The sequence below is a fragment of the Rana temporaria genome, chromosome 9 (genome assembly GCF_905171775.1).
Source record: "Rana temporaria chromosome 9, aRanTem1.1, whole genome shotgun sequence".
Taxonomy (NCBI): Eukaryota; Metazoa; Chordata; class Amphibia; order Anura; family Ranidae; genus Rana; species Rana temporaria.
Genome location: NC_053497.1, coordinates 103,690,278 through 103,709,045, shown reverse-complemented (window position 1 = coordinate 103,709,045; position 18,768 = coordinate 103,690,278). Strand labels below are relative to the sequence as shown.

The 18,768-nt window shown below is 42.8% G+C and overlaps 1 protein-coding gene across 12 annotated transcripts in view; it reads left to right on the top strand.

The window, feature by feature from the left end:
• Positions 1-18,768, top strand: part of LOC120913800 (DAB2 interacting protein) — a 628,977-nt gene that overhangs the window by 478,546 nt on the left and 131,663 nt on the right. For all 12 annotated transcript variants that reach the window (XM_040324026.1, XM_040324033.1, XM_040324025.1 and 9 more), the window contains 3 exons: positions 2,703-2,856; positions 7,237-7,335; positions 8,367-8,921. In XM_040324026.1, the coding sequence (XP_040179960.1) occupies positions 2,703-2,856; positions 7,237-7,335; positions 8,367-8,921 (808 nt within the window). The remainder of the gene's footprint in view (positions 1-2,702; positions 2,857-7,236; positions 7,336-8,366; positions 8,922-18,768) is intronic.

Sequence of the window (18,768 nt, the reverse complement as noted above, 5' to 3'; positions counted from 1 at the left end):
ATTAAGGATTGCCCAATAGATCAGGCAGGGAGCTGTCCAGCATCCCAGATAGCTCAGTGGAAAGAGTCAATGCCAGACACAGAAGAGGTCCCAGGTCCTACACTGGTCAGACACACTGGGCCAGATTCAGAAACAACTTACGACGGCGTATCTCCAGATACGCCATCGTAAGTCTGAGTGTGAGGCGTCGTATCTTGGCGCCTGATTCAAAGAATCAGATACGCCTCACGGTTGCCAAGATACGAGCGGCGTAAGTCTCCTACGCGTCGTATCTTGGGGTGCATATTTACGCTGGCCGCTAGGTGGCGCTCCTGTTGATTTCCGCGTCGAATATGCAAATCACCTAGATACGCCGATTCACAAACTTAGTTCCGTCCAGCGCATCTATACACGCCGTTTACGTAAGGCGTCGGTCCGGCGTAACTTTACCCCTCATAAAGCAGGGGTAAGTCATGTTGGGTATGGACGTCGGAACAGCGTCATATTTAACGTCGTTTGCGTAAATCGTCCGTGAATGGGGATGGGTGTAGGTTACGTTCACGTCGACTAAACATTGAGCAATCGTAATTTACGGAGGAAATTTGACGTGATACTGAGCATGCGCCGTTCGTAAAGCGCGTCATTTCTGTGGGGTCACGAATCATTTACATACAACACGCCCACTACCAGCCTAGTTTGAATTAGGCGGGCTTACGCTGGTCCATTTACACTACGCCGCCGTAACTCAGAGCGCAAGTTCTTTCTGAATACGGGACCTGCCGCTCTAAGTTACGGCAGCGTAGTGTATCTGAGATACGCTACGCCCGCCTAAAGATAGGCGATTCTTTCTGAATCTGGCCCACTGTCTTTAAAAAGCTGAAAAAATATCTGATGTTCATACATCAGTACCGTGTGCAAGTCCCCTAACATAGTATAACAGAGCTCCTCACAGTTCCTGTAGTGTGCCATAGTAACTGATCAAGCGATGTCTTGCCTCATTATATAGTGCAGTAGATCTACTCACAGACCTTGATAAATGTTATGTGTGTATCAAGTCCCTCTCTGCTCATTGCATGGTGAATACAGTACCACGCAATTGTGTGTCACATCAATAAATGTATGAGCTGCAGCCAAGTGTATCAATGTTATTTATTAGCAGTGATTATTGGTTCTAGTTTACTTCTCTATTCACTCACATTCTGCCTAGTAACAAGTGTTTAACCTCCTTTTGCTGGCAGTGTGGAAATCATTTCACAATATGGTTTCAGCTCATGTGTTTCTTTCGTATATTTGCTGTAGTCACCACCTATTACCAAAAGTGCTCCGCGGGGAACCGGCTGCCATTTGTAAAGGTTAATGCCAGGTTGCAGCGTTCGTTGGCTGAAATATATTGCTCTATTGGGCATTGTGGGTATTTTGCTCAGAAAACGTTGTGCGCTGGGAGAAGATTGGTTCCAGGCTGTAAATATTTCCGTTAAGTGTTCGTCCGCCATGTACAGCGGTGGAAAGTGAGGCAGAAAATAGATATTTGCTGCACGGCTAAAGGTCAGCGTCGTTTAACTTGTTTTCCCAAAACATTCACCGTGATGAAGTTGTTGATGTTCTTCAGCAGAGATCAAAGTGTTGGATTTCTGTCAGCAACAAATTAGGTTATTTTCCAGTTGTTGGTCTTTGTTTCTACGTATTCAAGTTCTCTGCAGGCCAAGCAGACGACATCTTGTCTCTTGGTGTGGATGGTGAGACCTATGAATCTCCGGCTGGCCACAGCTCAGTAACTGATCCGAAGAAAGGCAAATAATTAATCCTAAATGGTGCACACAATGGGGAGCAATGTCCTCCAACAGTGGGTCACTCAGAGGAAATGTCACAGCAATCGATCAATAGAATCATTTCCTAGCAGGGGGAAGAGGCGGCGGCCGGCGTATTCATGAAATTAAATCTGCCTTCTGCTGTAATACCTGCGGATGAAGCGGTTAGAAAATCAGCAACTGCTTTGCCACTTTTCTGGGTGCTGATTGAGAACCGACCGCTGCATTCTGGGCACCTGGGCATTGCTCCTCTTCTTCTTTTTTTTTTTTTTTCTATTTCTAGAAATGTTCACACAGCACCATACACTGGGCATTGTGGGGTAAAACTTCCATTGGCTCCTTTGTGTGATGTGCAGCATTGTGGGCAGCCTCTCCTTTCCATTCATATCAACAAGAACAGCCGCCCAAGCTGAGCACATGTGTTTATGGTATAGTGATAATGCCTAAGCCAGGTCAGATTGCTCTTCTATGTTCAAATGCACTATGATATCCATTGCATTATTTTATCTTATTATTGTTCAATAATGTTTATTATTCTTTGTGATGAGTATTGCGAGCCTCTGAGTGATTTGTATTGATTGTAGTGCAGCATAGAAAACAAAAAGGAGAATGTGATCGGTGACTGCAGACAACATAGACAGTTCTACATACATGAGTCTCAGTGACAGCAATGAAACTCCTAGGTTACATCAATGAATGGAGTCACATGAGCATCATCAAAAGAATGTGCTACGACAGCTAATTGTTCCTGAAGAGATTCTTGTTCTCTTCTATTGTTGGCATTATGAGAATGTTTCCTCTGAGCGGGTGGGGTTGATGGCATTACAGTTGTCTGTGGGATACAGTGGTGTGAGGATTTAGTGGTGCGAGTAGGTGGATTTACAGGAGTCTCATCTATGTCTTTTCTTTCAACAGGTCACATCTAATGCCGAGATTGAAGGAATCACGCTCACACGAATCTTTACTTAGTCCCAGCAGCGCGGTCGAAGCTCTTGATCTCAGCATGGAGGAAGAGGTGGTCATCAAGCCTGTCCATAGCAGCATTCTGGGCCAGGACTTTTGCTTTGAGGTGGGTTGTTTCCCTGAATTATCACCCTATTCCTTGTGGTAGGAAGATAATATTTAAAATCTTCCCCTTTCAAAAAATTCTAATAGGACAGTTCAAGGTTAGACTTAAAAGTGCATCCCTAGCCAAAACTGCTTTTTATTTGGCTTTGGCTGGAGTATAGAAGAATTAGAACCTCTGTCAGATTTTTATTGCTGCTTGTATGGTGGAGAGACTCGCCCTTCCAATTTGTCCTGTTGACCCACTCTCACTTGGATAGAAATTAATAGGACATCCACAAATGTTATAAATGTCACCAGAACAGAATGTGAGGAGATGTCTTCCTATAGGATTCTATCATATAATTAGAGGATGGTAAATTCACAAGTGTGAATACACCCTGAATCCTTTTAGACACAATTAGAATATCGGACGAATGATCATCTTTTTTTTTTTTTGCATGCTAGTCTCATATCAAAAACAAATAGGTTACTAGAGTTACGAAAATTCTCATAAAGACAGAATACAACTTTCCGCAATAATGTAATGTATTTTATTGCAATGCATTCTTTAATTTCCGAGCATATGTGATTTTTTTAATGGATGTATACTGTCCTGATTACATTAAAATAATTTGTTCTGTTATTGTACAAGAAAAAAAATGCTGCTTGTACCTTTGGATAATGTTGCATGAACTGTCGTTATCGGCTCTCGAAAGCTGTGTACTAATGATCAGATTATCAGATTGTTGCTTCAAAAGCGGTATCTTTTGTGCAATTTTGTCACTTTGTGTACTAGGCATTAGGGATTCTTATCTATTTGGAAAGAATTCCTGTTGTGATTGGGACAGGAAAAGAACAGAAATCTCCAACAGGATACAGGCAGCAAGAATATAAGCTCTAATTGTTCCCTACTGTATCCAAAATGAAAAAGAGTCTTTTCTTCAGATATAGTTTATTGCAGGGCTCGACAAAATCCGGGCGCCCAGTCGCAATTGCGGCAAATTGTGACCTGGCGCCCGGGGAAGCTTAGGCCTGCAAAAGCCGCGGCCTCAATTACCGGCCGCGGCAGGGAGGTGGGGGCGCACAGAGACACGGCATCCTGTGTCTCGGGCCTGCGCCCACGGGTAATTAAGGCTGCGGTTTTGCGGCCTTCTGCAGGCCTAAGCTTCCTTCTGTGATCTGGCCCCATCTTGTGTTGGCCGTTGGCATTACAAGTAAAACAGCAGTTCTAATGTGTTTTTCACTATTTTCACTGCCATCTCCTTCCCTCTAATTAGAACCCCCAAACATTATATATATTTTTTATTCTAACACCCTAGAGAATAAAATGGCGGTCATTGCAATACTTTCTGTCACACCATATTTGCGCAGCGGTCTTACAAGCGCACTTTTTTGGGGAAAAAATACACTTTTTTAAATAAAAAAATAAGACAACAGTAAAGTTAGCCCAATTTTATTTTTTATATTGTGAAAGATAATCTTAACTTTTTTAGCTGGCTCCTAGATTCCAAGCAAATTTGTCAAACCCTGGTTTATTGAATGATATTTTTATGCTCTTAGCATAAATATCATTGTGTTAGTTAATCAATATATCCTTCTATATCCATACATTATTAGGAGTTTCTACATTACAATGCTCTTTTTATTATCCAATTTTAATATGCAACATCACAGCACATAGCCCACTATGTGCCTCTATGGCACACGGTATGTTGGCAATTATCTCCTTTTACTGCGCCCCTTCCATTTAACCACTTGCTGCCCACCCAGCCTATTAAATGGCTGGCCGAGACATTCGCCATTCTGGGGGGGACATTATATGACATCTTTTCAGAGTGTGCGCCCCATGCTCCGACGTGATCTGTCACAGCACGCAGCCGATGACTGATCACTGTACCGGCACCACTGCCAGTACCACGTGACTGCTGTGACCAATTACAGCAGGTCACATTATAAGTGTACACAATGGATGGCTTCCTTTCATGCCATTCATTGTGTACAATTGTGTTACTAGGAGTGATTGGTACCTGTGATCACATTCTACAGACAGGGTCAATAGCTGTGGCCAATCACAGCTAATCACAATAGTAAAGACTGAATAAAACAGTTTTCACTGATATAAGCTATCCTAATGTGTAAGAAAAAAAAATCCTGATCACTTCCCCAGAGTAGAACAGTGTCACTATGGTAACACTGAATTGCACTGGCCACAAAATAAAATCATACAAGTGAAAACATCTTTAATTTTTAACATGCTGTCACCACTTAGTGTCCCTAATCCCCACCACACCAGTTATATGATGATGCTGTACTGCACCAGTGACCATATGTAAGAGATAATTGTGAAAAAAAAACATATTTTTGTTTTCTTAATTTTTCTCAATTTTCTTAAATTTTTTCAAAATTGTGACAAAATATTACAACTTCAAAAAACACACATGCCTCTTACTAAATGCCTCAAGAAACAAGATTGGCCATCAGTACATACGGATTTATTGTTTTTCAAAACATATATACCATAGTTTGTATTAGAGTATAGTTTTTCTGAAAGTTTTAAATAAAGCCCAAAAATTTACAGGAATAAAAAAAAAAAAAAATGTCAACAAAAAAAATAATTGTTTGTTTAGCAAAAAATGTAAAACCCAGCGCTGAAAGTTGAAAATTGGCCTGGGCAGGAATGGGGTGAAAGTTCCCGGTATTGAAGTTGTTAAATCATTTTCTGACATGATAACCCTTTGAAACGTGTCTATATTGTTTGATTAATTTTGTTTACAATCTTTTAAATTATTGAAGCTGATAAAAAGTGCTTTAACATAAATGATGTGGGAAATGGTTCTCCTGTTGGCTGGTGATATGGTCTGGGATACCAAGTTTACTGGAAAAAGCGATCAGTCATATTCAGCTGGGAAAATTCTGCAGATGGACAGAGCTGCCTGCTGTCTATTTGCTGTTGACCACAACATTTCCTCTTCCACTGTGGATTGTAGGAATCCTGCACTGTAATCTGGCAGACGGAGATGAGGCGAGAAGTTTCCAGGTCACTGGTTATGTGACAGTTCCTCGAATAAACCAGATACAATCTGACAGCAGCAGCTACAGGCGGAAAAATGAGTGTCACTTGCTTTATCATAGAAATGTCCATCTATCACTTGCAAGGTCAGAGCGGACAGACATCTGGGAAGAAGCAGAACTGGATACCTCACATAGTGAAACATTGGGAGAGATTTACTAAAACTGGTGCACACAGAATCTGGGGCAACTGTGCGTAGCAACCAAACACCTTCTAACTTCAGCTTGTTCAATTAAGCTTTGATAATAAATCCTAGAAGCTTATTGGTTACTATGTACTGTGTGATTCAGTTTTAGTAAATCCTCTGCATTGAATGTTGCAATCTATAGAGCAAATATCCGACAATCAACAGAAAATGCTGAGACTTAACAGCAACCAATTCAGAATTCAGCATGATGTAACTCAGCTAAAGCTTAAACGAAATAATTTGTATTTGTTCCTAATGTTTACTGTTCTCATGAGAGATCTATGTATATATACAGCGATATAATTTATGCACTGTGTAAGCTGTTGCTTTCTGATTTTATAATTGTGTTATTTTCATCTATACCAACAATATTATATGACCCCAATGAAACATACAAAAACAACATCTCCCTCTATGTGAAAAATACACCATTTTCAGGATGTATTCCTCCCAACTGTTATGCTGGCCATACACTATACAAAAAATCGGTCAAACCCATTTTCAAAAAACATTTGGCCGTGAGCGCAAACGATAGTGGCAGCATGTAATGACCTATAAATCGTTCAGTGGACATAAATTAATAAAACATTTTTTTTTTGTACATATACCTAGTGCAGACAGTTCGGACGGGAACCACATTAACCTTTCAGCTTATCGTTCGTTCAGCAGAAAATTTCCAAATTTGTCCTTCGTTTTTTCGGCTCAAAAACATCCCAACGATTATCGATTTTGTGCCCATTAACTGGCCGAAAAAACGAACAAACTGTCTAAATGACCGAATTTGGGCCGTTTTTTTCGTATAGTGTATGGCCAGCATTAGGCAAATATGATACAATTTAAAGAATCAGAAACTATAGTTGACTCCTAATCCTCCACATATCATAACTAAACAAGTCTGAACCAGGTTAAAAAATCAAAGCTTCCTAGACAAGATTAGTTCCACTGACTTTCCTCTGTGTGATGTCAGTATGATGTAGAGGAGATGAACTGAGCATAGGCACGCCATTTGTGAGGGTGTTAGTTCCTGCTTTCATATTGTTGGCAAGGAAAGTGATAATTATTCAGTAGAAGAATCAGTGTTTTATTTCAGATGGAGATTTAGAATCTCTTGTTTTTCTTGAGTAACATGTTTCTTTTCTTGGCAGGTTACAGCATCCTCTGGAAGTAAATGTTTCTCCTGTCGATCAGCAGCTGAACGTGACAAATGGATGGAAAACCTGCGTCGTGCTGTTCATCCCAATAAGGTAATGTGTGGTTCAATATCTTTATTCCCCTCCATCCACTCCCACCCACTAAATAGTCATGTGACAACTCAAAGCAGTGTTCCAGCTGAAATGTAACTTTTTAGATAAAAATACCCATGTAATACTAATGCTTAGTGTAGTCTACTAAAGGTATGCTTTAAAATAAGGGCCATTTTGTATATGTGCAGCGTTGTTTTCTTACTTTAGGAAGTCCCAGCACGCCCCGGCTATCTCTTGTGTGGGCATCACAGTGTATTACTTCCTGGATTCTGTACATTACAGGTACCTAGCATGCACCTGCCAATCTCGCACATGCGCAGTACGGCGTGAGCAGTATAATGGCTTGTAGTTCGACTTTGCCTATTGCCTCCTGGGATTAGAAACACACATCTCACAGGAGACATTGCAAAGCTGGAAATGGTGTGCGGGCCACTAAGAAGGAAGTAAAAAAAGATAAAAGCTGAACTAAAGTAAGTGATCCCAAAAATAAAAATTACAATTGATTTTAAGGGTACACGTTAGTGCTGGATGGTGAGGAGTGTAAAATGTGGGTGGATTATGGGAAACATAAAAATGGCAGCCATAATGGCTCTTCTTTATCCCAACGCAGCTGTCATGTGACAGCTCAGCATCATGTGTCCAGTAATAGGATTATGGGAAAGAAAAAGGTTGGCAGCCACAATGGTTAAATTTTATCTTGGCACATGATGGCTGTGTAACCACTCGGCACCATCTGTGCAGTAATGGTATTATGGGTAAAATAGCGAGGTGGTGGCCCTAATGGCTTAGCTATATCCCCACAACAGAACAGTCATTTGACCACACAGCCCTGTTCAGTCACAGGATTATGGGGGGAAAAAAGACGGCAGCCATGATTGTTCAGCTTTTTCCCCTACAGAAGCATTTATTGACTACAGAGATCTGTCCCTGTACTGTATGTCAATGATACTGTATATGCACCATAGTGGCCCTTGTAGGGTCTCTAGAGCGTCTCCCACAAGAACTGAGACTTGTTATTTGTGTGTTTGTAGGACAATACCCGCCGAGTTGAGAATATGCTTAAATTGTGGATTATTGAAGCCAAGGACCTTCCTGCAAAGAAGAAATACCTATGCGAGCTGTTTTTGGATGATGTCCTTTATGCACGAACTACCTGCAAGCTAAAAACGGACAATGTCTTCTGGGGGGAGCATTTTGAGTTCAACAATCTGCCAGCACTGAAGAGCATAACGGTGCATTTATACAAGGAGACAGATAAGAAGAAGAAGAAGGATAAGAACAGCTACATGGGACTGGTCAATATCCCTATCGCTGCAGTGACAGGGCGCCAGTTTATGGAGAAATGGTACCCTGTGGTGTCCACAAACACTAGCAAGGGAAAATCGGCTGGCCCCATGATTCGAATCAAGAGCCGCTACCAGAGCATCAACATCCTTCCCATGGAGATGTACAAAGAGTTTGCTGAGTACATCACTAATAACTACATGAACTTGTGCTCCACCCTGGAGGGTGTCCTCAGCGTCAAGAACAAAGAGGAAATGGCATCCGCGTTGGTCCATATACTGCAGAGCACTGGGAAGGCCAAGGTGAGATTGATGCTGCCTGAAGGTGCTGCTTGTCTTTTTCCTTATACATCCCACACTGGGTATTTTCCATATATGTGTGAAAAACGTAAAACGGTGACTTTGTCAACAAATTTGAACAGGCAAACGTTAGATCTTTGTTCAAACAGTCCCTAGTGGTAAAGTTGATATACTTGATTAAGAAAACAAAAAAAGCCTATGTAAAAATGTATTCAACAAAATATCAATAGGTGTAATACGTTTGCTGTGGAAAGATAAATACACCTTTACACCTTTGGCAGCAAAAGCTGGTATTTTTCCTGTTGGCATTTTGTATAACTGCCTAAACAGTGTCTGACTGTCTGTAAAGTGTCCCCCACCAGTGCTCCTGGCACCTCCTCTTCTCAGTGGCTTCTTGTGCTGGCACACCTGCTGGCTTGATCCCAAGCCAGCTGCCTGTGTCCACAGACACAGACAGAGCGGTTCTGCCCTGTCCCCCACTCCTTTGTCACAGGATTTGATTGAAGGCAGCAGGAGCCAGTGATTCCTGCTGCTATAAACCAGCAAACTGTCATTTTGCTATTATGTTCACGTTAGAATAGCAATTTTTTATTTAATTTTTTTATACACCTCTCATGCAGGTTGAATTGGTGCGACCTCTTTCTGATTGTAGATGCATGCATTTTGACCCCATCTGTTGCAAGAGTTACCTGAACACCCTGCAATGAAATATTGGGGTTCTTTTAGTATCACACAGTTCTTGGATTAAATTTGCTGGACCTGTCTGTCGTTCCTGGACAAATTAGCGATTATTTTCCTTACAGTGGAATGCTGATTTGCAAATAGTGTGGCGTGTTTTTAAGTCCCCTTTGACAACCCATAGGCACCCACAGCTTTCTTTCTAAAGGGCTTATTGTTCTTGGCTTGATGACACCACACGTCAGTAGCAAAAAGATAACCATACCCTAGATATTTAATGTATAAAGGGTCATTTCACTTCATAAAAAACAATTCTGAAAGGTAAACGAACACCCTCTGCACCTGCAAGATCCATGCTGTACTTACCTCCTTGAGTGATAACATTTTGCCATCTACACAGTCTGGTGCAGCAGTCCTGGGGTTTGGAAACCACCTTAGAACATGACCTCATTGACAATTTAGAACCAATCTGATCCGTCCCAGCATTGGTTCAAGTATGTCACCATTATCTGTTGGTACTATATGAATCAAGATCTAGTGGGATGTGCTTAAATTTCACATGACTGTGTATCATTACTTTGGGCATTTCTCATGTCCTTTATATAACACAGGATATTTTCCATGTTCTTATATACTGTCTGCTAAATATTTCCCATGGCCTATATTCAGCACTGGATATTTTCCATGAACATTATGTATCCTCCTCTGAATAGTTTCATTTTCCTTACATAATATACCCTGGATGTTTCCCAAGAATTTGTACATCCCACATTGTATATTTGCCATATCTTTATATATCTCATGCTGGTTATTTCCCATGCTCTAATACATCCACTGCAAGAGTCTAATGTTTGTATACCAGTATCAGATCTATGGACCTTTTCACACAGCTGGGCCATCCTGAAATAGTCCTTTAGTCATCATATGCTGGGACTTTTAGTACCGCAGTAACTGGAAGGTGTAAATCTGGTTATCTTTGTTTTAGATACTTCAGTAATTTCTATAGCAGTAGTCTCCAAACTGTGTGCAGGGGCTAAATGCTTCCCTTTTCTTGCATTTACCTGGCCCTTGGGGCACTATTTCATCCACTGACACCAATGAGGGGGCCCAATTCCTCTTAATGACAACAACAATAGGGCCTAATTACATCATTGATGTGGCACAGTTCATTCCAGTGATAACAGCAATGGAGCCCAATGACACCATTGATAGGGCACAATTCATCAGCGATGGGGCACATTTCCTCTCATTGACACCAAAGATGGGGCATTGTTTACTCCCACTGATGCCGGGACATTTTCTGGTCCCAGTTTGGCCCCTAGAAAGTCTGAAGGACAATAAACTGACCATTTGTTTAGAAAGTTTGGAGACTCCTGTTCTAGAGCATTCATTGTGACATTTTCTTTCCATGTTGTGTTTTACCAAACCAAGTGTCACCGACCTTATTTTGTAAATGAAAATGCATGTGAAGTATGGTATGTGGAAAGAAGCGCTTGGTTTGAAAACCCCTAGTTAGCAGAAACAATGTTGCTGAAAGTTGAAGGATTTGCACTTTAACCCTGATATAACTGCAAGCACAATCATTGATGTTTCCTGTTTTGGCCCAGGCCAGGCCAGCTCTATTTATTTTTGGAAATTTGTGAATCTTCCTCCTTATCTCTTTCCATTCTAATGCCTCATGCACATGGCGCTTAAAGGAGAAGTCTGAGCTTGTTTGGCTGGGCTTCTCCTAAGGGTTACTGGAGTGCAAATAGTTTTGTGACCCATTTTCAACAGAGAGCGGGCTGAAGTCCGCTCTTTGCTGACTTCACAGGAATCAGTCCAGGCACCGCGTCCTCACGACAATAAAGTCTGGATCCACCAGGTGCCTGGACTGATGCCCATCTCAGCTTCTCAACAAGCCGATGAGAGCCTGAGATCGCCGCTCCCCCGCCCCTCCACAGCTCAGCTCTCCAGTGAGCGCGGGGAGCAGAGCGGAGAGCTGCTGATTGACAGTAGATGTTCAATCGCCTGGTTATCAGTGCAGAGGCAGCATCAGACCAATGCTGCATCCACCTAGGTAAGTAAGTATAAACTTTCTAAACAAAGGGCCAATTTACTGTCCTTGGGAGTACAAAATGTTTCAGTATCAGTGGGAATAAACAATCCCCCATCAGTAAGTGGCGGCTGGTGCTCACAATTTTTGGGTGGGGGCAAACAAACTGAAAAGTACTGGAAAAACAATGTACCATCAAATGCAGCCACTGTGCTCATCATATGCGGCCACTTGTGCCCCATCATATGCAGCCACTTGTGCTCGTCATATGCCGCCACTTGTGCTCGCCATATGCAGCCACTTGTGCTCGTCATATGCAGCCACTTGTGCGCGTCATATGCTGCCACTTGTGCAGATCAAATGCTTCCACTTGTGCCCATCAAATGCCGACACTGTGACCCCCGTCCGCCGCTTGCCCAGCACTTACACCATCTTAGTGCGGGTTAGGCAGCAAGTGATGTCGGCGAGCTGTGGGATGGCTGTGTGTCCTCCATGCTTCCCCCTCCTCTCTTCTTCTGTTCTGCTAGGCGTCCATTCAGGGCGCCTGTGCCTTCAGCCAATCAGGTGACGGTATTAGACACATCTGGGCGGACTGCAGTGTTGCCAACCGTCCGTATTTTTACGGACAGTTCGTAAAAACGGGCACCTTTTCCCCCTGTTCGTAAATTTCCGTAGTTGCGGGAATGTGCCAGTAAAAATAGCCGAGATAGGTTCGGCTTGGAACTGCGCATGGAGATTGGAGACAGTGGTGGCTGCGGTGGCAGGGAGGAGATGGAGGCAGGGGGCAATGGAGGCAGGGGGAAATTGGAGGCAGGGGGTGTTGGTGGCACCACAGAGGGGGGATGTTGGCACCGCAGAGGGTGGGGGATGGAGACAGGGGTTGTTGGTGGCACCGCAGAGGGGGATGGAGGCAGGGGACGATGAAGGCAGGGGGTGATTGGAGGCAGGGGGCCTGGGGAGATTGGAGGCAGGGGGAGATTGGAGGCAGGGGGAGATTGTGGCACCGAAGAGGGGGGGTGAAGGCAGGGGGTGTTGGTGGCAGAGGGGGATGGAGGCAGGGGGTGATATTATATCGAAAATAACACAAATATTTTTTTTACACTAATATCTACCTTAAATCACATTGCTATTTGCCTAGCATACTTGTTTATACGCTGAAATTTGCACCTAAAAATGTAATTTAGTAACTTTTGTTAAATGCCAGTAAAAACGTGGCTGCGCCAGTAAATTTTGGGTGTCGTGCCAGTAAATTTTAAACTGGTAGGTTGGCAACACTGCCGGACTGCGACCACAATGCTCTGTGCTCCAAGTTACATCTATGTCTATGGCTATGGCTCTAATTAGGTGCTTAAAAGAAACACCCCCGGCTGCTGGATTTCAGACGCCCAGTCCGGAAAGGGGCGGGACGCCTGAATATAGTCATAGATTAATTCCATCAGTGATGTTATTGGGAGGAATTGTGCCCCATCAGTGGTGTTATTGGGAGGAATTGTGCACCATCATTGGTGCTATTGGGAGGAATTATGTCCTATCATTGGTGCTATTGGGAGGAATTATGTCCTATCATTGGTGCTATTGGGAGGAATTGTGTCCCATAATTGGTGTCATTGGGCCCCATTGTTGGTGTTATTGGGAGGAATTGTGTCCCATCTTTAGTGTCACTGGTAGAAATTGTGCACTTCATTGTTGTCAGTTAATAAAATAGCACCCCAGGGGCCACATAAAAGCAAGCAAAGGGCCACAGTTTGGAGACTACTGTCATATGTGTATAATGTGCTGTATTGGTATGCAAGACTCAGAATTCCACCTGGCCAGGGTTGAGAATATGCAGGTATCTCTGCTATCACAGGTTTGTCCCTGGAAAGTGTAGAGAGAGACTGCTGCAGTAGTGGATTGGGGGTCAGTGTGCAACCTCCCACTACAAAAGCACTTTTTTTGGTAATGTTACATGCAGTCCTCTCTATCTGATAATATTATGTTGATTCTATCATTTTACTTCTGACGACTAGTGCAGAACAATTTACTAAATTATTTTTAATATGTATTAATTATTAATACACCCTCTCCCGAAGGTAAACTAGCATATACAAATATATGTAGCACTGTTAAAATTTGTTAATGGTTTGAGTGTGGATATATAATACTATACCATGATAATAGAATGCTAATTCCATTGCACACCAGTGAAGTGGGTGGGGCCATGTCCTGGCTATGTGCAGTTCACACTCTGCTGTCACCTTATGCTCATCATGAATGCCTCTCACTGTCCTTACCTGACAGGCTTGCAGACTGTGTTGCTGTTACCGTATTTATTTTAATAAAAATCACAGTTTATATATGAGATGGTTTAAGAAGGGTCACACCGTGGCTGTTACAGATTATGAATTGATGTCTGGGTACATAACGTAATAAGGACAATGCACAATTTACTTTGATATCGGCTCAGGCAGGCCCGTCGCTACAGGACAGGCAAAACAAACAATTGCTTGGGGCCCCGAGCTGGCCTGGGGCCCCCAACTTCCCCTTCTCAGGCTGTAGCGTGGCCGAGCTCCTCTTCCTTCCTCCTGGAGTCCTGTCAGTCCGGCCGGGTACCGCGCGTGGTACAGGAGATTCAGCTTCCTGTTCCCGGCCGGACTGACAGGAAGTGCACACTGAGTGCTCACTTCCTTTCAGTTCAGCCAGGAACACAGGAAACTGAATCTCCTGTAACGCACGGTACCCAGCCCAGCCCGGGCACTATCTGATTGGGAACTGGGGACCCATAATGATAGAACACCTGACTGACAGGAGGAAGAGGAACTCGGCCACGCTACAGCGACAGCCTACAGGGAAGAAGGGGAGGCGAGAATAGAAAAACATAGGGAGGGGGGGGGAGGAGAAAGAACATGGGTGTAAAAATTAGTGTAGCGCTAACGTAGGCTTTGCGTGCGGGGGGGGGGGGGGGGTGCTTGGGGCCCCCCCATTTTGCTTGGGGGGGGCCCCAGCTCGGCTCTGGGCTCAGGATTGTATACATATCTATATTCAAATGATCCCATTACTGCATGTATTTACTATTATCCATCCAACTAGAAAGTTACCAATTATATAAACATTCATATACTCCAGTTACTGTTTCTGTAAATTAATCTAAAGCCAATCTGAAATTCCTGAACTATATACACTTTCATATCATCCTACTACTTTGATTGTGGTTTGCAGCATATCACAGAGGTCTATGTGCATTGATATAATTCCATTACCACCTCTAAAGGTTTTGATACAGCCAACCAGAGAGCCCTAAATTATATACATGGGCATTTGGTCAGCCTCAGTCACTAGATTTACCATTTAGCATTTGTGTCAATTACACAACATGGAGCTCTTTTCTGGCAAACATTCCTGCTAATGATCAGACATAAACAGGATCTGTGTGCAAACACACACACACCCGTGTTAATTGCCATCATTCCCGCGTCCTCACCGCCTTCCCACTCCTTTTTCAGAGATTGTTGGCAGCATTGGGATGATCTGTGAATTGTATGATTCTCAGAGTGCGTTTGCTGGCAGACACTCTGCTTTGTTCATTTTACAGGAATCCACTTTTATTGGACTGGCAGGAGCATGATATGGCCAGCTAATTCATTCCTGAGATAAGAACCGTAAATGTGGAATGCGGACAGAAACTGACATTCTCTTGTCGGTAATTAGAAGTGGGGAGACAATCTATCAGCACACTCTATGCACAGAAACAAGCTTTATAAATCATTAGCACACACTGAGAGGATCATTTACATCAAGCTGGTAGTCTTGCATGTTTATCTAAAGCAAACCTAAGAACAGGCTATAAAAACCACCGCAGTCATATTCAGAAATCTTTTCTCCATGTTTCTGGGTGCAACTGCTGCCAGTTGTTACATAAATCTGTGCAAATTATCTTTAACTATTTTAGCCCGAATGTTTTACCCCCTTCCTGACCAAAGCACTTTTTACAATTTGGCACTGCATCGCTTTAACTGGTAATTGCGCGGTCGTGCGATGCTGTACCCAAACAAGATTGACGTCCTTTTTTCCCCCACAAATAGAGCTTTCTTTTGGTGGTATTTGATCACCTCTGCGGTTTTTATTTTTTGCGCTATAAACAAAAATAGAGCGACAATTTTGAAAAAAATGCAATATCCGCCAATCATGGTGTACAGCGCGGCTCGCGCATGCGCCGTGCGTGTCTGGCTGTGAAGCCACAGCCGGGCGCCCACATCGCTGGACCCTGGGACAGATAAGTGTTGAATTATTAAGTCAGCATCTGCAGTATTTGTAGCTGCTGACTTTTAGTATATTTTTTTTAGGCGGAACACCCCTTTAATGATTCTTACTTTGAATGGTCTAAGGTTATCAGTGGTGTACCCCAAGGTTCAGTGCTGGGACCCTTACTTTTTAATATCCTTTTAAATGATATTGGGTCTGAGATCAAAAGTAACATTTCTTTCTTTGCAGATGGCATTAAAATATGCAGTGGAATAACGTCCTTACAGGACGTCTCCAATTTGCAAGCCGACCTCAATGCACTGTCTAATTGGGTGACTATGTGGCAGATGAGGTTTAATGTTGATAAATTTTAAGTTATGCACTTGGGGGCTAAGAATATGCATGCATTCTACAAACTAGGGGGGGCACAACTGGGGGAATCTGTAGTGGAGAAGGATCTGGGGGTTCTGGTAGATAAGCTCAATAATGGCATGCAATGCCAAGCTGCGTTTTCCAAAGCGAGCAACATGCTTTCTTGTATTGAGAGAGGTATGGACTCCAGAGAGAGAGATATAATTTTACCCCTGTACAAATCATTAGTAAGACCTCATCTGGAATATGCAGTTCAGTTTTGGGCACCAGTTCTCAAAAAGGATATCGGAGAACTGGAGAAAGTGCAGAAAAGGGCAACCAAACTAATAAGAGGCATGGAGGAACTCTGCTATGAGAAAAGATTAGAGGAACTGAATTTATTCACTCTTGAGAAGAGGAGATTAAGGGGGAATATGATCAACATGTACAAAGAAGCAAAGGTGGTTCTGCCCAGCTCAGTAGATTACTTTAAGAAAGGCCTGGATTCTTTCCTAAATGTACATAACATTACTGGGTACCACATTTATAGGTAAAGTTGATCCAGGGAAAATCTGATTGCCACTCTGGGATCGGAAAGGAATTTTTTCCTCTGCTGTAGCAAATTGGATCATGCTTTGCTGGGGTTTTTTGCCTTCTTCTGGATCAACTGTGGGTATAGGATTGTGTATATGGGATTGAATGATTTTTTTTTCTTTTATGGCTGAACTAGATGGACTTGTGTCTTTTTTCAACCTGACTAACTATGTAACTATGTACACTGTGCATGTGCAATGTACTCCTTGTATGTAGAATGTATTCCTTGTATGTGGAATGTACACCTTGTATGTGGAATGTGCTCCTTGTATGCGTAATGTACTCCTACTATACCTGTAACTTCATGCACATTAGACACTCGCCATCTCTCCTAGACACCTTTCTCCCTGGTAGTGGCGTTTTGGCAGAGCGTACACCACGTTTAGGCACGTTAAGCGCCTGGGCGTTAAATTATTTTCTTGGCCAGAATAATAATGTACTCTGACCATTGAAACGAATGAACGCTCAAGCGCTAAATGTGCCTAGCATTAATATATGTGTAATATATGTGTTTAGGCGCATCAATCTTATTTTTCTGCCAAAAGGACGTTGCTCTTGGACCTGATGCCAGTGGATTTTTTTTCTCCTCCAAACGCCCCTGCCTCTTAAAACCTACATGCGCATGGACACATTGGCTAACATGCAGGGGCATTTAAAGGGACGCCCCTAGAAGCAGAAATAAAAAAACATCCGGTGTGCATGAGGCCTTACACCTTGTATGCTGAACATATGCCTTGCATAGGTAGTGTATGCTTTGTATGTGGAATGTATGCATTGTATGGGGGAACGCCTTGTATGTGGAATGTACAACTTTATTTGAAATGTACACCATGAATGCAGAACATATGCGGTGACCTAACCCTGGTATGTGTGGTATATAAAAGAAAATTGCATTGCAACCAATGCGATGTGCACCGTACTGCAAAAGTTAGTTATAGGTTGGAGTGGTTGCCATTTTTTTTGTACAGTTGGTCGATTTGGGCACAGGGACGCACTGGATGCCTTTGCTGCCATTGTGCTGGACCGCAGAGTTAGGACCGTTGTATATACAGAGGTCCCTAGACTTGGGCACTGCGGCTTACGTATATATTTGCAAATGCGTGCAAACAAAACCTTCTGTTTAACGCAAACTGTTAGGAAGCTGGCTTGTGGGTTTGCTATGTGTGGTGTATCCCTTTCGTGAATGGCGTGTTTGCGTTATATTATGTGGGTGCCTGGCAATGTCTGTGTTACAGGCTGCACTGGAAATCTCCTATTTGAATTTGGAAGCACAGAAAAGGCCTCTGGCTGACGCCAGCCAGATTAAAATTACGCCACAGATCTCCTCGGCCTGATGCTGAATTTTCATATGTCCGCTTTTCTTTGCTTACCGTCGAAAGTCTAAACATAAATTTCCCCCTCTTTTTTCCCTTCTACTGCTCTCTGTTCCCACCGCTCATGCGTTGACAATGAATGGATGTGATATCCGATAAATGCCTCACCTTTGCCAGTGAATTAATCTGCAGACATCTGTTGGATGAGCTGCTGGCTGGCGAGGAGGTTTGTAGAACTTGTCGCATTATTATTTTGTCCTAATTAGCATAATACTATGTAAAACATGGTTTTAAAGTTCGTTTTCTGAGCATTTCCCAAACGGATTTCTAATCTTGTTGGAATCAATCATGTAACGTTGCTTGTAATGCCTAGAGGATTGCAAATGTGCGAAGAAAAGGAAAGTGCCAGCAACCCATCACATTGTCGGGAGATATTCAGGGTGGATGCTCTGTGAGCTTTGTCATTGGTGTGAGTTATTTTAGGATCCTATCAGAAAAAAACTTTGTGTAGGGTCCCTTAATCCAGAATTGAAGTAGAGGAGGGATGTTCTCTAAGCACCTGCATCTAGGATGGGGAAGGAAAAATCTCCCCAGTGGAGAATGTAAAAAATGTCATTGTAAAAAATAAAAAATAGATCATCCACTTTGAGCAGCAATT